The 26304-nt window shown below is 43.7% G+C and overlaps 1 protein-coding gene and 1 long non-coding RNA gene across 10 annotated transcripts in view; one reads left to right on the forward strand and one right to left on the reverse strand.

Annotated features, from left to right (window-relative positions):
• LOC140429331 (uncharacterized) overlaps positions 1 to 2151 on the reverse strand; it is a 65632-nt gene extending 63481 nt beyond the window's left edge. For both annotated transcript variants that reach the window (XR_011949042.1, XR_011949041.1), the window contains exon 1: positions 2009 to 2151. This is a non-coding gene — a long non-coding RNA (uncharacterized lncRNA). The remainder of the gene's footprint in view (positions 1 to 2008) is intronic.
• The window catches only part of zfyve16 (zinc finger, FYVE domain containing 16), a 178345-nt gene continuing 154053 nt past the window's right edge, over positions 2013 to 26304 (forward strand). For 4 of the 8 annotated variants that reach the window (XR_011949038.1, XM_072516163.1, XM_072516168.1 and 1 more), the window contains exons 1-4: positions 2404 to 2559; positions 7944 to 8052; positions 9488 to 11799; positions 21859 to 21958. Coding sequence is in view for 7 of the 8 variants with exons in the window: in XM_072516163.1 (XP_072372264.1) it covers positions 7983 to 8052; positions 9488 to 11799; positions 21859 to 21958 (2482 nt within the window). In the remaining variant the exon portion in view is untranslated. Of the gene's footprint in view, positions 2061 to 2403; positions 2560 to 2580; positions 2651 to 3467; positions 3646 to 4203; positions 4223 to 7943; positions 8053 to 9487; positions 11800 to 21858; positions 21959 to 26304 lie in introns of those variants that run through there. The other 4 variants (XM_072516165.1, XM_072516164.1, XM_072516166.1 and 1 more) reach the window with 4 other exon arrangements.

The following is a 26304-nucleotide window of genomic DNA, read 5'->3' on the forward strand; positions in this document are numbered from 1 at the left end:
TAGGAGCAGAAGTAGGCAATTCAGCCCTTCGTGCCTGTTCTGCCATTCAATCAGATCATGGTTGATCTCTTCCTGGTCTCAAAGCCGCCTCTATACCTGTTCCCCATATCTCTTTCACCCATTTTTAAAATCAGAAATATATCTGGCTCCCTCTTGAAACCATTTAATAATTCAGACTACACCGCACTATGGGGCAGCAAATTCCACAAATTCACCATCCTCTGCGAGAAGTAGTACCTCCTCATTTCAGTTTTAAATCCACCGCCTCTCAACCTATATCTTTTTGAAAAAAGTATCCAATTCAGGGGCAATTTTAGCATAGCCAATCCACCTACCTTGCACATCTTTTTGGGTTGTGGGGGCGAAACCCACGCAAACATGGGGAGAATGTGCAAACTCCACACAGTCAGTGACCCAGAGCCGGGATCGAACCTGGGACCTCGGCGTCGTGAGGCAGCAGTGCTATCCACTGCGCCACCGTGCTGCCCCTCTCAATCTAAATCTGTGACCTCTTGTTCTAGATTGCCCCACAAGGGGGCACGTTTGGTCGACATTATCAATCCCTTTTAGTATTTTATATATCTCGGTCAGATGCTATCTCATCCTTCTAAACTCCAGCGAGTATAAGCCCAAACAGTTTAATCTCTCCTCATATATCAACTCCTTCATCCTCTGAATCAATCTGGTAAATCTCCTCTTAACTGCTTTCAATTCCACCACATCCTTCCTCAAATAAGGAGACCGAAACTAGATACAATACTCCAGATGTGGTCTCACCAACACCCTCAACAATTGCAACCATGGTGTTTCTGCCAAGATTAGTACTAAGATCACTATTCTTTTTGATATACTGTGTATAAATGGCCTGACTTGGGCATGGTGTATTGTCAAGTTATTCATGGAGGTTTCATGACATGGCATGGTAGCACAGTGGTTAGCACTGTTGTTTCACAACTCCAGGGACTTGGGCTCAAAGAACAACAAAGAAAAGTACAACACAGGTACAGGCCCGTCAGCCCTCCAAGCCTGTGCCAATCACGATGCCTGAACTAAAAAAAAAAACTTTCTGCCCTTACTCGGTCCATTTCCCTCTATTTCCTCCCTATCCCAAGTGGGTCACTTTCTGTGCGTAGTCTGCACGTTCTCTCTGTCTGCGTGGATTTCCTCCGGGTGCTCCGGTTTCCTCCCAAAACACGTGCTTGTTTGGTGAATTGGACATTCTGAATTCTCCCAGTGTACCCGAACAAGCACTGTAGTGGGGCAACTGGGGGATTTTCACAGTAACTTTGTTGCACTGTTAATGTTAACTACTTCTGACTCTAACAAAGGTTATTGTTATTAAATGACCAACTGACCCTAAACTCCCATCTTTGGTTGGTACCATGTCCATCCTCCAATTGCAAACGTCAATTCCCCCTTTCACTTTTCAACTGGAAAGTTAAAACACTCTTCATTCCCCAATTCTTGACTGTCAGCTCTAATGCTTTTTTAAGAAAAAATTAACATGCATTCCAAGGAAATGAAAATCACACATTTTTATATCATCTTTTTCTGCAGGATTGCTCACAGCAGTAACTTGGGATTTGGCCTCAATTGCTGGAGATTCCAGGCCAATCCTGAGACTATGGCAACCCTCCACCTGAATCTGTTTAAGCAGGCAAGGACAGCAGCGCTGATCCCAACAAGAATATTCTGTGGATGGTCATATGGACTCGAAACATTAACTGTGTTTCTCCCTCCACAGATGCTGCCAGGCCTGCTGAGTTTATCCAGCATTTTCTGTTCTTATTTCAGAGTTCCGGCATCCGCAGTATTTTTGCTATCATAAGTTCACTGTGGCCTGTTTAACCAGTGAATTGCCTGCTGACTCCTTTTTCAGGGCGATCAGCTGGAGCCTGGCTGAAACGCAGCAGCGCAACGGAAAGGCTGGGCTGAGGCCACGTCCGGTTTCCATGGTTACCCCTGACCTCGCCATGAGAGGTCAGCCTGCGCCGCGCATGCGCCTTACCTATCTCCGGTGGTGGTTCCCAGTGGGGTGAAGGAGCTGGAGCTCGGACATGGTGAGTGAGTGGGCCAGCTCCATCACTTGACGATCTATGCTCCTCAGGCCTTGTCCTGTCGGTCGGGGCGCTCTGATCTACCGTCTCCGCCGATGCATCAGCCAAAAATAAACCGGCCTTTCCTTGGCGCAGCCCCGGGTGGAGCGGATTCCCTGGCCTCCCTCCACCGGAGCAGGCAGGCAGGCGGATCCACCTCTCTGACCTTACCTCTCCTGGCAGCCCGCCCCCCCCGGTTAGTTGCGGTTCGGTGTAGCCGGACGCTATCAGAACCCCATCCTGCCTCGCCTGAACTCACAACAGGAACCGGGAGGATCGTGAAGCAGAAAACTTGGGCCTTTTGTCTCTTCCCCGACTAACTTATTCCAAGGGCCTCGCGAATCGTCTGTTTGGTCCACTAATTTTGAGCTCTTGTTGAACTGCGCAAGGGTTTGGTGTGCTACCAGAAATGGTGTGCTTGGTAGTTTTCCAAAGATACGGACTTGGTTTATCAGAAGTGTCGGTAAGATATTTAGCCAGTTATGAAGTTACATTCGATTTGGGGTGGAGATTTTTTGCCCTGTAGCAAGTCCTTGTTCATCATTATTATTTCAGTAAGTTGTGTCCGATATTTGAACTGTGAACAGTATCCAACAGTGTAACTATTTTCTGACTTTCGTTTGGAATGAGTATTCTGAATTACATAGAGAAACACTACAATATGAGTCTTGGTCACTGCGGGGATCAGTTTGAAGTGAAGAGTTAGACAATCCATAAACTTAAAGCATGTTTTCGTTTAACTGTAATTGCTCGATTTTCTTTCCCCACAGGAGTCTGAGGAGAAACAAGGGTAGCAATTGCACAGGCCCACGAGTGTGTCCAGTAGTAAGAGGGACCCTAAATGACACAGGCCTCTAAGGCAAATGTTATTCTGTGTCCACGAACATAAAATAATAGTTAACATTGTCGAAACAGGCTATTTAGCCCATTGGATCTCGTGTTTCTTTTTTGCTGGAGCAATCCAAAACTGCTGCTCTCACCATCAGTCTGTAACTTCCTTTGTTTTATATCCACTTCCACCTTTCCTTCAAACGATGAGGTTATCTTTCTTTGCAAAACAATTCATGTTCCCAATGGTGCTCTAGAAAGAGGTTTCTCATAAACTTTCTACTAATTCTGTTTTTGGTCCTTTCTTTGCACCAGTGTGAACACTGAACAATTGTTTCTGCAACAATACTCAAGTTAATTAAAAGAATTTTAAATTAGTATATGCACAGATTGAGATAATGTTCATCTTTTTGTCTAACTCAACATTTTTCAGGGGACCTTCTTGCAAATATTTCAGTAGCCTTATGCTCCACACCTATTTTTTTGTTGGTGCCATTTTACAATGAAGTTAATCTTCACTGTATCTCATTCTATCTCATTCAGAAATAGAAACGAAAATGGTGGGAACATTCAGCAGGTTGAGAAGCATAATTGGAGGGAGAATATTGGAGTTGTCAACCTTCTGGCAGTTGTTTATAAAGAGGATGCTGGGGCCAAATTGGGATGATGTGGAGTTTATAAAGAGGATGCTGGGAAAGATACCGGACCTGGACTCCCACAGGTTGGTCATGGTAGGGGATTTCAACACAGTTATTGACCCTGGCTTGGACTGGTCAAGCTCAAAAATGGGCTGGGTGCCAGCAATGGCAAAGGAACTAAAAGAGTTCATGGGGGAGGTGGATCCATGGAGATTTGGGCAGCCGAGGGTGAAGGCGTCTCCTTCCACTCACACGTGCATAAAGTGTATTCCCAGATTGATTTCTTTATTTTGAGCAAGGCCTTGCTGGCTGTGGTGATGGACACAGGGTACTCTGCAATTACAATCTCAGATCATGCTCCGCACTGGGTTGACCTGCAGGTTAGTAAAGACAGTAACCAGCGCCTGCAATGGAGGTTAGATGTGGGACTTTTGGCTGACGGGGTGTGCGAGTGGCTGAGGAAATGTATTCAGGTGTACCAATACAATACCAAAAATACCTCAAATGTATACCTGCAGGTCAACGACACGGGGGAAATTTCAGCAGCGGTGGTCTGGGAAGCACTGAAGGCAGTGGTCAGAGGCGAGCTGATCTTGATACGGGCCCATGGGGAGAAGGTGGACAGAGCAGAGACAGACCAAATGGGATTATCTGTGGGAGGTACTGGAACGGTTCGGATTTGGGTGGGGCTTTATTGACTGGGTCAGGTTGCTGTATCAGGCTCCTGTGGCAAGCGTACGGATGAATAGGACAACATTGGACTATTTTAGACTGCACCGGGGGACGAGAGAGGGATGCCCCCTCTTCCTCCTGTTGTTCGCGTTAGCTATAGAGCCGTTGGCAATTGCTCTGAGAGCCTCAAGGGGCTGGAGGGACTGGTCCGGGGGCGGGGGGTGGGAGCACAGAGTCTCTCTCTCTGCAGACGACCTGCTTCTGTATGTATTGGACCCAATAGAGGGGATGGAAAAAATCATGAGGATTCTAGAGGAATTTGGCTGGTTTTCGGGGTATAAGCTAAATATGGAGAAAAGTGAGATGTTTGCAGTCCAGACGAGGGGACAGGAGAGGCGATTGGGGGAGCTGCCGTTTAGATTAGTAGGGGGAAGCTTTATGTACCTAGGCATTCAAGTGGCGCGGGAATGGGATCGGCTGCATAAATTAAATCTGGCCCGACTCGTAGACCAAATGAAGGACGATTTTCAGAGATGGGACGCGCTTCCGTTGTCACTGGCTGGGAGGATGCAGACGGTGAAGATGATCGTCCTCCCGAGATTCCTGTTTGTATTTCAGTGTCTCCCCATCTTTATTCCGCGGTCCTTTTTTAAACGGGTCAACAAAGTGATCACTGGCTTCGTTTGGGCGGGCAAGACCCCGCGAGTAAGGAAGGTAATGCTTGAGCGGAGTCGGGGAGAGGGCGGCCTGGCGCTGCCAAAGTTTAGTAATTATTACTGGGCGGCAAATATCGCCATGATCAGGAAGTGGGTGGTGGGGGAGGGGTCGGCATGGGAGCGTATGGAGGCGGTTTCATGCAAGGGCACCAGTCTGGTAACTGCGCCTCTGCCGTTCCCGCTGGCACGGTATTCCACCGTGGCGGCCATGAGAGTCTGGGGGCAATGAAGGAGACATGTGGGAGCAGAGGGAGCATCAGTCTGGTCTCCAATCTGTAATAATCACTGGTTTGCCCCGGGAAGTATGGATGGGGGGGTTCTGGATATGGCGGAGAGCAGGGATTGAGAAGATGGGGGTGCTGTATCGTTCTATGTTCTATATGTTGATAGAAAGGAGCTTTCCGAGTATGAGGGCACTGGAGGAGAAATTTGGGTTGGTGAGGGGAAACAAATTCAGGTATCTGCAGGTGCAGGACTTCCTACGTAAACAGGTGTCAACCTTCCCGCTCCTACCGCTAAGGGGAATTCAGGACAGGATAGTTTCCAACGGGTGGGTAGGAGAAGGGAGCGTCTCTGACATTTACAAGGAACTTACGGGGGTCAGAGGAGACGCAGACTGAGGAGCTGAAGCGCAAGTGGGAGGAGGAGCTGGGAGGAGAGAGAGAGGATGGTATGGGCAGACGCGTTGAGTAGAGTCAACGCGTCCGCAACATGTGCCGGCTCAGCCTGATACAATTCAAGGTTGTTCACCAGGCTCACATGACAGTGGCCCGGATGAGCAGATTCTTTGGGGTGGAAGACAGGTGTGCAAAATGTGCGGGAGGACCAGCGAATCATGTCCAGATGTTCTGGACATGTCCGAAGCTTAGGGGATTTTGGCAGGTGTTTGGAGATGTCATGTCCATGGTGTTTAAAACAAGGGTGGCGCTGAGTCCAGAGGTGGCGATTTTCGGGGTGTCGGAAGACCTGGGAATCCAGGAGGAGAAAGAGGCAGACTTTCTGGCCTTTGCTTCCCTGGTAGCCCGGAGATGGATACTATTAGCTTGGAGGGACTCCAAGCCCCCCAAAGTCGGAGACCTGGCTGTCGGACATGGCTAGCTTTCTCTGTTCGGAGAAAATCAAGTTTGCTTTCAGAGGGTCAACTGTTATGCTTCACCCGGAAGTGGCAACCGTTCATCGACTTCTTCGCAGAAAATTAATCGTCAGCAGAAGGCGGGGGGCGGGGGGGGGGGGGGGGGGGTGGTTAGTTTAGCTTAGAGTAGGGGGTCAATAAAGGTGGGACCTGTCAGGAAAGGAGACGGCTCTTGCACTATGTTTATAGTTTCATGTACATTGTTTATTCTGTTGTTGTTACAATACCAAAATTACCTCAATAAAATGTTCATTACAAACCTTCTGGCAGTTGATAACTCAATGCCCAAGTCATGTAGGTCTACAGAACATGTGGAGACGTTGGTGATTGACCAGTCTGGCATGTTTGCTAATACAATTTGGAGGGCTACATCTGTGATTTGTGCATTTGGCCTCCAATAACCTTGCAAGCCAGTACCCCAGTCATTTGGTTGTAGAGACAGGGAACTGTGTTCTGTGCTGCTAAGTTACACTGTTGTAGTTGATTAGGTTTAGCTCAGTGGGCTAGACAGCTGGTTTGTGTTGCAGAACAGGGCCGGCAGCGCGGGTTCAATTCCAGCACCAGCTGAGAATTCTGAATTCTCCCTCTACCTGAACAGGTGCCAGAATGTGGCGACTAGAGGTTTTTCACAGTAACTTCATTGCAGTGTTAATGTAAGCCTACTTGTGACAATAAAGGGTATTTGTTTATTTATTTAAATTCCAAGAGTACTCCTGCATTTACTCTGTATATGCTTTAATTCTTGTCAACTGTCTAACACTCCTGTTTGGTTTAATGAGATATATAAAATACAGTATGTACCTACCCCCAAAACATTTTGCCAGTGTCATTATTTAATCTATTGCCATTTGAAGCATATTGAATTTAATATTGTTTGTGATTTCATATTGGGACAGTATCTTTCTGTATATCCTTTATTTCATAAACAGGATTGTACAATTACAATGTCAATTAAGCAAGTTAAAATGTTATTTCAAATATCCCACTTTCCATCGCCTATTCTGTCCTTTATGAAAAATGGACAGGATTTGCTGCCCTTTTCACAAGGGTAGGTGTTGTATTGATGGCATTTTGATTTGCATTTGATCTATTTGTTGTACTGACAAGTATGCAGACTGAGTTTTGTTCACATCAGCCTTTGAAAAAAATGTGACAGTTTTTAAAAATCCATTTTCCAACTAATAACAAAGCAATTTAAAGTTTCTTCCGTTTAAAATTTGCTTGGTTTTGTACATTGTTCATCCTTGATGTACCCTTCCCTATTATTCAACAGTTGCAATTTTAAAATTATTTTACTTTTTTTTATATTAGGTTTTAAAATTATTTCATAATATTTAAAAAATCCAACTTTTTGGTTCTTTGAATTTTTTATTCTCCAGTAACCACAGATTAATCTTGTCAGTAACAAAATTATTTTGAATAATCAGCACAGATTATTGGCAGGGGTTTGGTTGAGCATTTATTTTGTCCTTTTTCCTACTTTGGTCCCATTAAGTAGTCTGCTTTAGATTTGTGAAATTGTAGATATGGTACTGCAGACAAATTGAATCTAGTTGTCCTGATCTTTTTCCAGTTTTTAAAAGTCTATTACTTTCAAATTACCTTCCTGCTTGCATACTTGTGTGTCAGTTAATATGACTCCTGTATGACCATTCCTTTTGGCGAGAACCATGGAAATACAGAGGGAACAAAGACTTGCATTTACATAGGACTTAATAACCTCAGATGTCCCAAAACATTTCACAGCCAATAAAGTACTTTCCAAGTGTTTACTGTTGTCATGTAGGAAATGCAACATTTAATGACTTTCAACCTTAACCATAACCCGATTTTTAAAAATCTACTCTGTTCATTCTTACAGGAGCATGAAAGCTTCAGATTTGAATTATAATTACCCAGAATGGACAGCTACTTCAAGTCAGCAGTTTGTGACCTGGACAAATTGCTTGATGAGTTTGAGCAAAATCCAGGTTGGTTGTATTTTTCTTTCAGACATCTTGTGCAGTCTGTTTTGGATCCCTAAATTAGTCTGATGCTTTGAGTTGTGCAGGAATAGTCCAGAGATTTAACTTTTTCCTCCTAATGTTAGTGCTGGCATCTGTTTTGATGCTTTTTCACAGTAATTTTGCAGAGGCTAACAACTTGGGTGGGGTAAACAAGCTTTTGTGCTACAACCTGGGAGATTTTCCTCCTTGTGAAATTGTCTGAAAATTTGAAGAACATTGTACTGAGTGATGAGCTTTGTGATGTTTCAAAACTGTGTATACATTAAATTCTCCCAGACCAGACACTACATGGTGTCTGCATAGAACTATTGCTATGTAAAGTTTATTCACTGCTTAATCTCATTTAATTTTGGACTCTATTAGTTATCACATTGATTGCATCCATTCCAGTATTCTTTACTGGATTCAACCTGGCGTGTCTGGGCTTTGCTATAGTTGGCGAGGTTGAAGGAAGCATCTGCCCTGCGAGTGATGGCAAAACTATGTGAAGTTGAGTGACTATCTATGAAGTCTGAAATTGTATGCTTCCTTTTTCCGAATGCCCATTTCTCCAAGTCGCTTGTGAGGAAGTGCTTGACGTCAACCCAACACCTTTCTCAGTAAGGTCTTTCTGTTCAATGCTCTGCATCCTGCCAGGAGTGTTTTTCGCAATCAAATCTCTTTACTACTTGATATATTTTCTGCATTTGTAGTTCTTTACTTCAAATCATGTGGTTTCAGTGTCGGTAATTTACTCAATTTTTACTCCCCGTAACTATCCAGTTCTGAGGCTCTGCGGCTCTAAGGCTCGTTGTTGAACAGTGCTCCACTAGTTCTCTTTGAGTAAGCGTGACCATGTTCTTAACTACACAATCATCCACTTCAGTTATGTAATGTGTGGTATCTTTTATTTGTTTAAAAAATAAACTAGTGTTTAAAAACACTTTAGCATTTGGGGGGCACAGTGGTTAATACTGCTGCTTTACAACGCCAAGGATCTGGGTTCAACTCCGGCCATGGGTGACTGTGGAGTTTGTACATTCTCCCTGTGTCTGCGTGGGTTTCCTCTGGGTGCTACGGTTTCCTCCTACAGTTCAAAGATGTGTAGGTTAGGTGAATTGATCGTGCTAAATTATCCCTTAGTGCCCCAACGATTGGGCGGGGAAGTGGGCCTAGATTAGGTTGCTCTTTTGGAGGGTTGGTGCAGACTTGATGGGCTCAATGGCTTCCAGCACTGTAGGGATTCTATGATTTGGTAAACACGTTTACTAATTGTGATGATTTCTTTCCCCAGGCAGTTAAGCTGTTCTATTTTGGTACTATATTTTACATGTTTTACAAATTTCCCTATTGTTAATTGTGGACTTCAAACTTTGTGTAATTTTAATTTTGAGATTATGTCCTGATTTTTGTTTTAAAGATGAAAATGAATTTTGCAAGGCTGGTGTAGAAGAGCCCATATCTTCAGACTATCCATCTCTTCAATCAAACTCAAAATACTTAACAAACTTGCCTGCATCCACTGCACAGGCGACATTCAGCACACACTCATTTGATACATCTGATGCTATGCTCAAAACAGATTCATTGTCACCATGCATTGCTGATCCGAGAGAAACTTTAACATTGTCACAATCCCAAAAAACTCTAACAGAATTAGACTTGTTGTCTACTGTTGATAGCAGAGCATCTGGTGACCCTGAGCAGTTCAATCATAACAGAGGCAGTGGACCTATCTGTGACTTAATAAGTGACACTGAAAGTGTGACCCATGAAACAAATGGCCCTGAGGTTGATAATGAAGCTGAAATTGAACCCACTGAGAATCGGGCCAGTGGCTCGCTGCTGATAGACTTTAATCAGCCTTCTCCACCAGTTCATATTGGAGAATTGGAATGTTCAGGAGGAGAGAGTCTAGGAATTACAAGCCTATTGGAGTTGAATATATCTTTTCATAATAGTACAGGGCTTGAGCCACAACATTCAGGACATTTTAATGCAGAAATAAAGAACCAAGAATATCCAAACCAGCACAAGAGTCCTGATGAACTCAAAGATGATAAACCTCAAAAGGAAGAGGAACACCTTGAAAAATTGCCTCAGTCTGAACAAAGTGAAGAGTTATCATTTGTTTCAAAACACACCAATGAAATCAGTTCTGTAATTGACGATGCTACTGGATACCACGCTTGCACCAACAAGCGATTGGAACATCCTGGCAATTTGCCTACAAGTGTAAATTTGAACAATGTAACTGCTGTTGTATCCTGTGAGGCGGAGGATGTTGAAACTGGTTTGGAGGTCGAAAAGGAATTTTTAAAAGTGAGATATACATGTAATGCAGGATTAACAAAAAATGCAAATAGGATGGGTCAAATGAATAATCTGACCAAATCTTCTGATTCTTTGTTGATTCCACTTCCTGCAGCAGACTGCGCCATAAACTCAGTTGTCTCTGAGCAGGATTCACAGGCCAACTCATCTCAAAAAGAATATAATGGGACGTTAGACTATGACTTGGCCACGTGCATTATTAAAGACTCTGTTAAACTGAGCTCCAAACAATGTGATCAAGGTCTACCTCTTGTGGATGACACCAATCAGAATTTGGAGCATAATGGTGATATCTCTTCCATGGAACCTGTATATTTTGAAGGTGAAGTGAAGACTGAGGAAAAGGATGAAAAATATCCAAACAAGTGGATGCAACATGAAAGAACTTTGATATCTTCAGATAGTCTTGCAGAAACTGTAGCTAAACCACTTGAAGAGGTATTGAATAATGTAAATGACATGGAAGCAGTGTCGACTTCCAAAGAATTTACACCAGAGTTTTCTTCTGTTAATGACATTGACCAAGATGGATATGATATAAATGATATCCTGGTTAGTGATTCTGAGCTTGATGCGTTCTTAATGGAACAAAGTGATCTGAATGGTTTAACAGAACCCATGGTAGGCCATTCAGTTCAAAGCTTTTCGGAGCCGACTATTAGCCAAACTGGTTTGCTTGAAACAGTTGGTTCTCTAAGTCTTCCTAAAGATGTTGTGGCTGATGGTATAAGTCGTGGCCCTTGGGAAGAAGAGACCCCCAAATCAGCTGAGCATGAAAAAGGGAAGTTAACGTTAAATACTGAGAGCACTCCATCCCCAACAGAAAATGGTTTAGTCAACCCTGCTGTAAATGACCTACTGTTTGGGATAACTCAAAAACCAGGCAGAACCAAAAATAATCAGTCATTGTCTGCCACTGACCCTGATCAAATAGTCAACTCTACCCTTAATAATCAAATTAACTTTGGAGGTGCAAGACCCAAACTTCTTAATTCTCAAGCAGGAATTCAACCAAATAGAGACCTGAATGATCCAATTCTTGATAATCCTAAGGATGCTGCTGATGGTTTGGATCAGTGCACAGTGTATATTGAATCAAAAGGTGATGTTTCTGAAACAGTCCAAAGCCCATCCATTTTAAGCTCCACTTGTAAGTATGGCATTTGTACAGAAGATGGGACACAAGTGTTTGGACCATCCTATGATTCGATTACACATGATTATGAAGAAATTGCATCTGAAGGTGTTGATGTCACTGAACAGCTCACCAAAGAAGCGACTGTACTGGGACAGAATCAGCCTCAATGGATACCAGATTCTGAAGCACCAAACTGTGCAAAATGCCAAGCTAGGTTCACTTTCACAAAAAGGCGACATCACTGCAGAGCATGTGGACAAGTAAGTTGTGTGTCAATTTATTCAATGGCAAGAATTTTTGTTTTCAATTTTCTGGGGTAATGTATCCAAGTTTGATGATATACTAAGTGGGAATGTAAGCTGTGAGGAAGACAGAGGCAAAGGAATATCTAAGTTTAAGTGAGGTGGCAGATGGTGTATAATTGGAGAAATGAGGTTTTGGGAGTAAGAAACAGAAAAGCAGAATATTAACTAAAAGGTGTGAAATTTCTAAATGTTGATTCTCAGAGGGACTTGGCATGCAGGTGCAGCATCAAATTAAGAAGGCAAATTGCGCGTTGGTCTTTTTTGAAAAGGGATTAGATTACAAGAGTAAGGAATGCTTACTACAGTTGTTTTGGGTGGTGTTGACAGAACACTTGGGGCACTCTGCAATTTTGATCTCTATGACTAAGGAAATATTATGTTAGAGGTGGTAATGAGGTGCCATTAGATTGGCTCCAGGCAGGTTCCCTTTCAGCGACTATCCCTTCACTCTGTCCCTCTGTTTATTTCATTTAGTTTACTTGGTTATTTGTGTTCATCAAAATAGTTGAAATGAAAGGGATGTTCACTGATGAGAGGCTGAGTGAATTGAGCCAATTACCTGTGGAGTGGAGGAATAAGTTGATCACATTGAAATGTATAAGATTTGAATAGAGGGAAGAAATGTTCCTATTTCTTATGGCGTTATGGAGATAGATGGATTTTTGGTATCTCAGGGAATCAAGGGGTATAGGGAGCAGGTGAGAAAGTGGGGTTGAGGCAGAATATCAGCCATGATATTGAATGGGAGAGCAGGCTTGAGTGGCTATATGGTCTCTTTCTTCATGTTAATTTTACAGCCCTCCCCCTTTTGACTTAAAATGGATCAAACTAGCTGTTTGATCTTTTACCTGAAAATTTATAACGTGTCAATCCGTATGATTGTTCCAAAATACTACATATTTGAGTTTCATGAGATTTGACGTGTGCACATTTTTCATAGAAACTTAAACATTTTGGGGCGGCATGGTGACACAGTGTCCCCAGGGTCAGTGTCCATGTGGAATTTTCACATTCTCCCCATGTCTATGCGGGTCTCACCCCCACAACCCAAAGATGTGCAAGTTAGGTGGATTGGCCACGCTAAATTGCCTCTTAATTGGGGGGGAAAAAATGAATTGGGTACTCTAAATTTATTTTAAAAAAATAATAAACTTAAGCATTTAATAGCATTTCATCTATCTCCACAAGACCATGTTCACGTCAACCAAAAATGAACTAAGTAACCTAATCTCACTATCTAGCTCTTGGTTTGTAATGTTGGTTACAACAACATGTTGAATGCATTTCGAATATTTTTTTTATAAATACAATGAGGCTTTCTGTCTCTACTGCCCTTTTTCAGGCAATGGAATCCAGAACCCCATCATCCTGTTGATGAAAAATTTGAATGTGGCTCCTTTCTCATCCATCTTGTCAATTCCTTTAAACGATACCCTGAATATTGATCCTTTGCTAATAGAAATAGACCTATCCTATCCGCTCTATGTAGGCCCCACAAATTTTGTATCTGTCAATTAAATCTCTCCACCAATACCACTGTCCAAAGAAAACAACCCCAGTCTATTCATTCTTTACTTGTGACTAACATTCCCCATTCTGAGGTGGCACAGTGGTTAGCACTGCTGCCTCACAACACCAGGGACCCAGCTTTAATTCATGTCTTGAGTGACTGCGTGAAGTTCGCACTTTTTCCCCGTGTCTACGTGGATTTCCTCCGAGTGCTCTGGTTTCCTCCCACAGTCCAAAGATGTGCAGGTTAGGCAGATTGGCCATCCTAAAATTGCCCCTTAATGTGCAAAGACATGCAGTTTAGCTGGGGTTACAGGGATAGGGCGGGGGACTGGACCTAGGTTGGATGCTCTTCCGCAGGGTCGGTGCAGACCCAATGGGCCAAATGCCCTCCTTCTGTACTGTAGGGATTGTATGCATCTTGACAATATCGCTGAAAATCTCATCTGCACCCTCTAGTGAAGTAACATCCTTCCTGTAATGTGGTGATCAAATCTGTGCACAGTTTTCTATGTGGTCTAAGGAGTGTTTTATACAGGTCCAGCATAACCTCCTGTTCTAATATTTTATGTCACGATAAATAAAGGAAGGTATTTCATATGCTGTCTTAACCACCTTATCTACCTGTCCTGCTTCCAGAGACCTGTAGAAAAGCATTCCGGTCCCTCTGTTTCTCTAACTTTTCAATATCCTACCATTTATTGTGTGTTCTGTTGTCTCTTTTACTCTTCTCCAAGTATATTACACATGCTTCTCCCGATTGAATTCCACTTGCCACTTTTCTATCCAGCTGACTAGCCTATGGCTAGTCCGTACCCATCTTCCTGCAGTCTACAGATTTGTTCCTCACTAACAACCACAGACAATTTTTGTATCACCTGCAAACATTTTCATCACACCATCTACATTTAAGTCTAAGTCAGGGCTCTTTGCAATATTTTACTCGGCGACGGATATAGACTCCCTTCTTTTTGCCTTTCCTATCTTCTGTACACTTTGATAGGGCTGGCACAGTGGTTAGCACTGCTGCCTCACAGCTCCAGGGATCCGGGTTCAATTCCGGCTTCAGGTGACTCTGTATGGAGTTTGCACTTTCTCCTTATGTCTGCGTGGGTTTCCTCCGGTTTCCTCTCACAGTCCAAAGATGTGCAGATTAGGTGGATTGGCCATGCTAAATTGCCCCTTACTATCCAAAAGGTTAGGTGGGTTATGGAGATAGGGTTGAAGCGTGGGCTTAAGTAGGGTGCTCTCTCCAAGGGCCAGTGCAGACACGATGGACCGAATGGCCTCCTTCTGCACTCTAAATTCCAAGATTCTATGATCCGGAAGAGGATGAGGAAATGGAAGTTGGGTGCAGGGGTGGGTTCTAGATTTTGGAGTCCCAATCTTTTTCATAGTGGGTCCATATTTTTTCCGATCCTTTATTATCTCCTTGAATGCTTCCCCTGCTTTGACATCGATTTTGTCTTCAAATACCTGTTTCCAATTTACTTTTGTCAAATCAAATTTCAGGGTAGCAAAATTTCCTGTTGCCCAATTGAAGTTTTTTATTCTTGGTCTATCTTTGCTTTTTTCCATAGAACATAGAACAGTTCAGCACAGTACAGGACCTTCGGCCCACGATGTTATCCTAATCTAAGATCAACCTAATCTACACCCCTTCAATTTACTGCTGTCCATGTGCCTGTCCAAGAGTCGCTTAAAAGTCCCAAATGACTCTGACTCCACCACCTCCGCTGGTAGTGCATTCCACGCACCCACCACTCTCTGTGTAAAGAACCTACCTCTGGCATCTCCCCTATATCTTCCTCCAATCACCTTAAAATAATGTCCCCTTGTGACAGCCATTTCTACCCTGGGGAAAAGTCTCTGGCTATCCACTCTGTCCATGCCTCTCATCACCTTATACACCTCTATCAAGTCACTCTCTTCCTTCTTCGCTCCAGTGAGAAAAGCCCTAGCTCCCTCAACCTTTCTTCATAAGACATGTCCTCCAGTCCAGGCAGCATCCTGGTAAATCTCCTCTGTAACCTCTCCAAAGCATCCACATCCTTCCGATAATGAGGCCACGAGAACTGGACACAATATTCCAAGTGTGGTCTAACTAGGGTTTTGTAAAGCTGCATCAAATCCTCGCGGCTCTTAAACTCAATCCCCCAATTAATGAAAGCCAACACACCATACGCCTTCTTAACAACCCTATCAACCTGGGTGGCAACTTTGAGGGATCTATGTACGTGGACCCCAAGATCCCTCTGTTCCTCCACACTTCCAAGAATTCTGCCTTTAACCTTGTATTCAGCATTCAAATTCGACCTTCCAAAATGAATCACTTCACATTTATCTAGGTTGAACTCCATCTGCCACTTCTCAGCCCAGTTCTGCATCCTGTCAATGTCCTGTTGTACCTGCAACAGCCCTCAACACTATCTACAACCCTCCCAACCTTCATGTCATTGGCAGACTTACTAACCCACCCTTCCACTTCCTCATCCAAGTCATTTATAAAAACCACAAAGAGCAGAGGTCCCAGAACAGATCCCTGCGGGACACCACTGGTCACCGACCTCCAGGCGGAATACTTTCCATCCTCTGCCAGTCACTGTCTTCTTTTGGCCAGCCAATTCTGTATCCAGACAGTAAAATTTTGCTGTATCCCATGCCCCCTAACTTTCTGAATGAGCCTATCATGGGGAACCTTATCAAATGCCTTACTGAAATCCATATACACCACATCCACTGCACATAGTTATGTTAAAATTATTAAATTGTAATCAATAACACCAAAGAGCTGTTCCTTCTAATACCCCTGGCACTTGCCCTAAAACAAAGCCCAGAATTGTCCTTATGTACTTAGCGATGTATTGGCAAAAAATATTCTCAATGCGTTTTAAGAGTTGTTTCCTCTCTAAATCTTTTACACAGATCTATCCCATTTAATATTGGGATATTTGAAATCTCCTACTATTACTGCCCCTATTGTTGCTGTGCTTCTCAGAAATTTGCTCTTCTAACTGACTCCTTTTGATTGTTTGGGGGAGGGTGGTGGTATTCACTAGTTTACACTCAGCAGTGCGATGACCCTTTTTCCCCCTCCCCTCAGCTCAACCCATAAGTTTTAAAAAATAAATTTAGAGTGCCCAATTCATTTTTTCCAATTAAGGGGCAATTTAGCGTGGCCAATCCACCTAGCCTGCACATCTTTGGGTTGTGGGGGCGAAACCCACGCAAACACTGGGAGAATGTGTAAACTCCACACGGACAGTGTCCCAGAGCCGGGATCGAACCTGGGACCTCGGCGCCGTGAGGCAACAGGGCCAACCCACTGCACTACCGTGCTGCCCAGCACAACCCATAAGTTGATGATTCCCCGAACATGCCTACCATCTTCACAGCTGTGATTGTTTCTTTGATGTTACGACCCCTCCCCACTGTTTTTTAAATCCCCCCCTCTATTCTGTATGAAAATCCTTTAAACCGAAATGTTGAGCTATGATTTCTGCCTTCCTTTAAGCCATGTTTCAGCTATAGCTATGATATGCTTTCAAGTGTCCATCTGTACACTCAGATCATTTGCCTTATTTGCTGAACTCTTGTGTGGAAGTATATACTTTCAATACTGGTTACCACACTTTACAGGATATTTACCAGAATAGTTCCTGGGATGAGGCATGTTAGCTAAAAGGTTGGATTGGGGAAACTAGGCTGTTCTCCTGATATTTACCAGAATAGTTCCTGGGATGAGGCATGTTAGCTGAAAGATTGGGTTGGGGAAGCTAGGTTGTTCTCCTTCGAGCAAAGGAGATTGAGGCATATTTGGTAGAGGTGTATAACATAATGGCAGGATTAGAAAATGCGTAGAGGGAAAAGATGTACTGTTTAGCTGTTCTCTCGGGGGCCTGAGAGGAAAAAACAGTTTATGCTGTGAATGGCAATGACCAGTACAGTAAAAGCGGAGACAAACTATTTTGAAAGGAAATTGTATGTGTATCTTTGCGCAATAAACTTGCAGGACGATGCCTGACTGGATTGCTGTTGAGCCAGCATGGACTTGATGGGCTGAATGGCCGCCTCTGTGGGGTGATGCTACAGTAATTGAACAACTCCTTTGTAGCCTTTGTTCCTTCTGTATTCCATTCTCCACAACTTTCTTTCCATTTCCAGCTTTGCTTCGCCCCCTTCATAACTGTGCTTGGGCTCCCATCTCTGTCAGTTGACCGTTTAAACACTCCAAAACAACACTACTAAACTTCCACGTCAGAATATTGGCCCCAATACTGTTGAGGTGCAATATGAGTGGCTTACTCAGACTTCTCCCAGGACCAGTCCCAATACTCCAGGAATCTTCAACTCCATCTTCTCCACCATATCTCCAGCCACGCATTCATCTCCACTATCTGACAATTTCTGTCATCACTAGTGTGTGGCAACGGGAGTAATCTGGCGATGTTTACCTTTGCGGTCCTGCTTTTAATTTCTTTCCTAGCTTCCTGAAATATTCCGACAGGGGCTCATCCCTCGTTCTGACTTTGGTACCAAAATGGACCATGATCACTGCCCGTTCACCGTCCTCCCTGAGCTTCAACTATGATGTTATGAGGCACGAGTTGGCTATGACGGACTGGGAAACATTACTGAAAGGAAGGACTGTGGACGGGTAATGGCAGGCATCAAGGAACAAATAGGTGAACTCCAAAAGTTGTTTATTCTATTTGGCGAAAGAGTAGAAAGGGAACTGTGGCCAACTCATGGCTTACAAAGGAAATTAGAGATAGTATTAGATTCAAAAGAAGAACCAGACAAATTAGCAAGAGAAAACAATAGACCCGAGGATTGGGAATAGTTTAAAATTAGCAAAGGTGGACCAAGGAATTGATTACGAAAGGGAAAATACAACATGAAAGTAAGCTAGCAGGGGACATAAAAACTGACAGTTTCTAAAGAAAAAAATGGGGCAATTCATAACTGGGAAAGAAATGGCTGACAAACTAAATTCGTACTTTTTGTCTTCACAAAGGAGGACATGAATAATGTACCAGCAGCTCTGAGAAACACAAGTTTCAGTGAGGAGTTGAAGGAAATTAGGATGAGTAAAGAAATGGTTTTGGAGAAATTAATGGGATTGATCTTCATCCAGAGTACTTGAGGAAGTAGCCTTAGAAATAGTAGATCCATTGGCAGTCATTTTCCCAAATTCTTTGGATTCTGGAATGGTTCCTATAGATTGGAGAGTAACTAATATGAACTTGCTATTCAAAAAGCGAGGTTGAGAGGAAACAAGGAACTATAGACCAGTGAGCCTACCGTTGGTAGTAGGGAAGCTGCTAGAGTCCATTGGGGCGGCACTGTTGCACAGTGGTTAGCACTGTTTCTTCAAAGCACCAGGGTCCCAGGTTCGATTCTGGCTTGGGTCATTGTCTGTGCGGAGTCTGTATGTTCTCCCGTGTCTGCTTGGGTTTTCTCTGGGGTCTCCGGTTTCCTCCCACAAGTACCGAAAGACATGCTCGTTAGGTGAGTTGGACATTCTGAATTCTCCCTCAGTGCACCCAAACAGGTGTCGGAGTGTGGCGACCAGGGGTTTTTCACAGTAACTTCATTGCAATGTAATGGAAGTCTACTTGTGACAATAATAAAGATTATTATTATTATTATTTCAAGGATTTCATGGCACAGCATTTGGAAAGCAGTGGTATAATCAGACAAAGACAGCATGGAGTTATGAAAGGGAAATCATGACGAATCTACTCCAATTTTTTTGAAGAAGTAATTAGTAGAGTTGACCAGGGAGAACCAGTGGATGTGGTTTATTTAGACTTTCAGAAGGCTTTTGATAATGTCTCGCACACATTGCTATGTAAAGTTAAAGTGCATGGGATTGGGTTAGTGTCTTGAGATGGATAGAAAGCTGGTTAACAGACAAAGCAAACAGTTGGAAAAAATGAGTCTTTTTATGATTGTCAGTCAGTGATGAGTGGGGTACTAGGGATGTGTGCTAGGACCCCAACTGTTCACATTACATATTAATGATTTGGACAAGGGAACTAAATATATTATCTCCAAATTTGCAGATGGTACAAAGTTGGGTGGGGAGGGTGAGCTATGAGAAGGATGCAGAGGTGGTTCAGTGTGATTTGGATGGGCTGAGTGAGTGGGCATATGCATGGCAGATGCAGTATAATGTGGATACATGTGAGGTTATCCACTTTGGTAGCAAAAATAGGAAGGCAGATTATTCTTTGAATGCGTGTAAATTGAGAGAAGTGCATACTCAGCGAGACCTTGGTGCCTCCATGCATCAGTCGCTGAAAGTAAGCACGCAGGTAGAGCAGGCAGTAAGGAAGGCAAATGGTTTATTGGCCTTCATAGTGAGGATTTGAGTATAGGAATAGACATGTTTTTCTGCAGTTCTATTGGACATTGGTGAGGTCACACCTGGAGTATTGTGCGGGGTTTTAGTGTCCTTTTCTGAGGAAACTCTTGCTATGGAAGGAGTGCAGCGAAGGTTTATCAGGCTGATTCCTGGGATGGCGGGACTGTCATGAGGAGAGACTAAATCAGTTGGGATTATAATCATTGGAGTTTAGAAGAGTGAGGGGGGATCTCAAAACTTACTAAATTCTAGCAGGATTAGACATAGACTCAGAAAGAATATTCCCAATGGTGGGGCAGAGCAGACCTTGGGGGTCATAATTTGAAAATAAGGGGTCAACCTTTTAGGACTGAGGTGAGGAGAAATTTCTTCACCCAGAGAGTGGTGAATCTGTGGAATTGACTACCACAGAAAGTAGTTGAGGGCAAAGTGTGTAATTTCAAGAAAAATTTAGATACAGCTCTTGGGGCTAAAGGTATCAAGAGATATGGGTGGAATGCAGGATCAGGGTATTGAACTTGATGATAAGCCATGATCACAATGAATGGCGGAGCAGGTTCAAAGGGCCGAATGGCATCCACCTGCTTCTATTTTCTATGTTTCTATGTATGATGCTATGGACTTGTCTCTAGCTGCACACCCCAGAAGAACAATTACCTGCACCAATATTCAAATCTGAAATCTGGTCTGGCCCTCTTTGCTTATCTGGCAGTCATCTCATCTCTCCCTGCGAACACACAAACTACAGATTGACCACCTCGTGGAATGTTCTATCCACTTGGCTCTCCACATCACTATAATGTAGTGACTGGAAGCTCAAGATGCTCTAGCTGACGATAGTTGCTTCACATGTGGTTATCCATGACAAGAAGCATTCTGGAGTTTTCACTTAAAAAAAAAAAAAAAAATTAATTCAAGGGATGTGGACTTTGCTGGCTCAGCCAGCATTTATTCCCCTTGAAAAGCTGCCTTGTTGAACCACTGCAGTTCCTGTGGTGTAGGTAGACCCACAGTGCTTTTCAGGAAGGTTTTGACCCCGCAGCAGTGAAGGAACGACAGTGTATTTTCAAGTTAGGCTGATGTGTGGATGTGAATCTGGTGGGACTGAGCTGCCCTGTCATGCCTCTTTATTAGGCTACTAAGATACAAAAAATCCATAGTTAAAAACAAAGGGCTGGAAATATACACAAGTCTCGGTAGCATTTGAGGGGAGAAAAACAGAATTCATGTTTCGATCAATTGCCTTTTCAGAATTGTGTTTCTTAGTTTAACCCTCTGCTTTTTCGGAGAAAGAAACAACCCCAATGCCAAAAAAATCACTGCTGAGCTGTCGTGTCACTTTTTTTTTTTTTTGCTGAATATATTCTGCTGCATTCACATAGATCTGCATACAGTCTTGGGCCTTCTCTCCTGCCAGGTCTGCTTATGCTGCCAGTACGTGGGTCCATGTTTTGTGAAATCACTTTAGCTATTTCTACTTTTCACAACCAGTGATCGATTGTGAAGCTGCAAAAGTTTTTATTGCAATACATTTTGTTGTGGTCTCAACTCCTGTCTTTCCTGTCTTCCATCCATAACACTTGACTCCCTTGCGTATCAAAAAACTATCTAACTCGGTTTTGATTGAATTCAATGATATTATCTCCACTGCTTTCTGAGGAAGAGACGGCCCTCTGAGAGAAAAGGTTCCTCCTAATCTCTTAAACTGTGCACATGTATGTACTTATGTATATAATAAATATAACTCCATAAATATTTCCCCAGAGCTTCTGATCTTGCTGGGGTTGGGGCGGAAACTTCATACCCTGGAGGTACCCCAGAAGAATCACTGAGGGGCCACCTAGAATCCCAAGGATACTAGTAGGAGCACGAGTAGACCACAGGGCTGATCTTAGCAAATGGTGAAGCAGGTTCTCTGGGCCAAATTACCTTCTCTGTCGCCTTATGTTCTTATCTTCACACTTTTCCTTTCATGCACTTTCTGTCATAACTTGGAAGTTGAATATTAACTTTGAATGTAATTATGGAGTGCACCATACTTGCTAATTTGTCTTAAAAATGCCAAACATGTGTGGTTCTTTATTTTTACTGTGCTATTTGTTTTAATAATGGCACTGATACAGTCACTTTTTTAGGTTTTCTGTGCTGCCTGTTGTAATCAAAAGTGTAAGCTGCAGTATTTGGAAAACAAGGAAGCTCGAGTTTGTGTTGTCTGCTATAGCAGCATACAGAAAGGTAAGCGATTTAAATAGCTCTAAACTTGGCCTTGTCCTGTTGTCTTTCCACAACGTTAAACGTGGTTATCCATTAGTTAAAAGAATGCTTTTATTTTATTGGAATGGTTCCTTCATTCTACAGGGAAAATCACTTGAGAGGGCAAAAAAACAATTTCAAATCCTCCTTCCCCATCCCAACCATGGGTTTGTTTAAAAAGAAACTTGTGGAAACAGCATCAGGAGATTTTTGAAAAAATAATCACAATTTAACCAGCTGGTTCCCTGTCTTGGTTCTTGATTTGAATGGCATCCTTGTTTCTGCATTAATCACAAGCTTGGTATTGGAAGGATGTTAAGGATGATGGATATTTAACTTGTAATGTGTGTGCATATATTCTTCTTGCAGCTCAACTCCCCAAAGGTGACATGGCTTAGTAGTTTTGGGGTTTATTTTTCTTCGATTGGCTTCTGAGACTGGGTGCCTTGTTTCCTCTGAAACTTGGAGCCACCACTTGGTGCAAAGAGATGAAATGAACCATAAAAAAGTTACTGTACAGAAAGAGGCCATTCAGCCCATGGTGTTTTTGCTGACCGAAAAAATAAACTTGCCACTCATTTTAACCCCACTGTATGTGCAAAAATGTTAGCATGCTACCATTTTTAAAACTCTATTTATTAGACTTTCACAGTTTAGAAACAGACGCAACAAAATTAGAAAATAATACCATACATAAGGAGCGCGGGGAAAAAAGGCTCAACATACATGGGCATAAAATGGAGCAGGAGAGCAACATCACAACTGGCTAGGTACAATCATTGTGAAATCGAATAGTCCCAGAAATCAAGGGAAGAACAAGATAAAGTCATAAAAACTGACATGCAGCACAATGCATACCCTCCCACACTGGACCACTCATGTCCAGATTGGGAACACACCGACACAAGCCTTCTTGGCTTCAGCAGCACCACAGGCATCATCCACCCAGCCCATCAGTCTCTTTCGGATATTAGACCCAACTGCACCATGCAAAAGCTAAGAATGGATAGATCATATCCAAAACTGCAAAAAGCCAAAGAGAATACAATGAAACCCCAGCTCCAAGGACCCACTTCTCAACATGGCCAGGATTGAGCTGCACAACCAAATAGCTTGGGGCAGAAACAAAGTGAGAGACGGAGCGGAACCTCTGAGGTATCCCAGGAGAGAATAAGCAGAAAGAAAAAGCAAGAGCCACTAGAGCTTATCATACGGATAACAGAGAAACAGCATCCAACCCAAACCCCACATTTCTCACGCAATTGCCCGACCCATGCCAACGAGGAGAAGAGCCAGGCACCCAGTCGACAAGGGAGTGCCTAACCCATCCTGGGGGAAAAACAGGATATCTCTTCAGTGCAGCGCTCCGCCCAACGCACCCGGCGGGTTGAGCGCAGATCCCTGGGGAACACAGGATACTGACCACAGTGCCAAGCCTGGCCTAGCCCAACCCAGCACTGTACTTAAAGAAAACCCCCATATATTGGATGTCCCCAGGACCTCTCCACAACCCCAAACCTATACCCTGCCAAGCCTGTACCTATCCAACCCAGTTTAGGGGAGAGCACCGCTTCCACTCTTACAAGGAATGAAAGGATAGCATCCAGCCCTAACCAGGAGGCGACCCTGGTTAGAGGAAGAACCGTCAAGACACCCATCGATTGGTGCCTGGGGGGAAGCCCTCTCCACATCCCCCTCCACATCCCCAAAGAGCACCCTCTCCTCCCCCAATCAACCAGGACCAGCACCATGCACACCCAGCTGAGAGAAGAAATAAGAGAACCCGGGAAGGGGACATCCCAACCAATTTGCTGAACCACCGCCATACAAAGGATACCCAGGATCATCCTCATTGCCCCCTCCCCCGCATCCTCAACCCCAGGTACCGATTCCACCTCTGTCTTGTATGTCTAAAGACGTGCTGTTAGGTAATTTGGACATTCTGAATTCTCCCTTGGTGTACCCAAAAAGGCGCCGGAATGTGGCGACTAGGGGCTTTTCACAGTAACTTAATTGCAGTGTTAATGTAAGCCTACTTGTGACAGTAAAGATTATTAATATTATTGTTATTAGTATCGAAACAGAGAGAGACCCATGTAAGGAGATGATACATGCTCTACCTGAAGGAAGAATCAGATAGAGCACAGTCCACCGCAGGATAACAAAATGCCTGCCCAGGCTGATGAAGGATACAAGCACAGTTTCTTAAGTTAAAATCAAAAAACCAAAACTGCTGAGCTCTAATTGGGGGTCTGTTGTCGATCACAGCGTGTTTGAACAAACCCTACCAACCCCAACCTTCCACCCCTTCCGACTCCACTCATCCTCTTAGTTAATATCACTGGGGTGAAAACAAAGAATACCTTCCTCCTTCAACCATCGGGATTATAAGACACTGTAAAGCACTTTTAGGATTAAAACTATGCACAAATCCATGTATGACTAAACATAAACTTGCTCAATCTGCATAATCAAAGGTACAGGCCACCGCATCCACGATGCACCCTCTTCTGACAACGTCAAGCAAACAACAACATGACCAAAAGGGAGTAATATCCAGGATAACAATTGAATTGCTGGGCAGTCCTCAGAAAAAGGTATCTTCCCAGATGTACAAAGAAATGATAATGCAGGATCAACGAGCATTCTTCAGGATTTTTCAAGGATTCCAGTGATCTAAGCACATGACACCATACCCTCGCAACAATACCTAGGCTGTCCACAGCCTAGGCCTCGGCTGGGAGGAATGATTCACCTCCAATGTCTCATGATGAGCATCAGGAATAGGACAACACAGGACCAGCGATCAGTAGGCCAAACCTCTTGTGCTCACCAGCGTATTACCATTTTATAGAATAACCTGGCTATCTTACCTTGTACTTATGGTTAACCCTGTGTCCTTTGTGAAGTATAAATTATATTGGGGTGACGTCCCTGATTTGAGTTAATTAAGACTGCATGTAATTTAACCATACCAACCTGTCCAAGTTCAACTCCTGGTTTGCGCTGAGTGAGTTGATCTCAGAGTAGCAGTTCGGTATCTTTATGATAACATACTTGGTTCTTGGTCCTGATTGCTTGTTAAAATGTCATGTATTGACATCAGGAGATCAGGAATAACCAAAGAATTATTTTTAATCAATTAGGGTGTTATAATAATATTCTTAATAAATTATCTTTATTGTCACAACTAGGCTTATATTAACACTGCAATAAAGTTACTGTGAAAATCCCATAGTCGTCCCATTTTGGTGCCTGTTTGGGTACACTGAGTAGCATTAACTTAATGAGGCTTATTTCATAAAGAATCGCGAATTGAGCAATGTCGTAGTGATAGATACCTGACAATTGATCCGCTCGAAGTAGTGCATTAGGAAGGGAGCAAAGGGGAGCAAATTGACAAATAAAGTTAGTGTTTTAGCAAGATATGTTCTGAGCTGTTCAATACCTAGCAATAGAACTGGCATAGCACCAATCTGACTGATTACAATTTAAAAAAACAAAACATTACTTAATAGAGCGACAAAGATATTGGGCAAGATTCTCCGTTGGCCATGCCGGAATCGGGAAACACGATTGGGTGGAGAATTTGGTATCAGCTGAAAATAGAGGCTGCGCTGGGCACCAAACGGAATGTCATGCTCTGGTCCCTCCACAGCGGCGTGAATGAGTTCTACGCCGCACGCTGACATGACCATGCAAATTGTACAGTAAAAGCCATTGGCACATCATTAACGGGCCCGACCTGGCATTTTCAGGGCCTACCGCGATGCTCCGCCTCCGCCAGGAGGAATTATGGACTGTGAGGATCACTTGTGATATTTCAAATTGGGAAACCAGTACCATGGCTGCTGAGGGTACAGGATGGGGTAGCAACATGTCCAACATGGCTATAATGTGCTGGTCGGCATCTGCCAGGGCTTGGGGGAAGGGGGGTGGGGGGTGGGAGTAGCAGGGTGTGGCTAGGAGGTGGGCCGTGTGGTTGGGGTGGCCGGGTAAGGACCGCCATTGCCATAGCCTGCAAGGCAGCCATGCGACTGCGTATGCTGCTGACTGCCCACTGGGAACTTAGCGCCATGGGTCACGTGTTCCACCCCGAGGTACCCTCTTGCCCCAGCTAATTCATCAATGCGGTGGCTGTGCTCCAGCGCAACCAGTGCCATCATCTTGGCAGAGATGAGGGTCGGCATGCATTGGAATTGCGCGGGTTCAACGTGGTGCACCGCGGTGCTAGCCCATTAATGAGACCTGAATCGCTCCGGGACTGGCACCTCTTTTGTCCATGTAGAACACTTGCGATGCTGTCCTGGTGTGTCTCAGAGAGAATT

This window comes from Scyliorhinus torazame, chromosome 9, assembly GCF_047496885.1.
Source record: "Scyliorhinus torazame isolate Kashiwa2021f chromosome 9, sScyTor2.1, whole genome shotgun sequence".
NCBI lineage: Eukaryota > Metazoa > Chordata > Chondrichthyes > Carcharhiniformes > Scyliorhinidae > Scyliorhinus > Scyliorhinus torazame.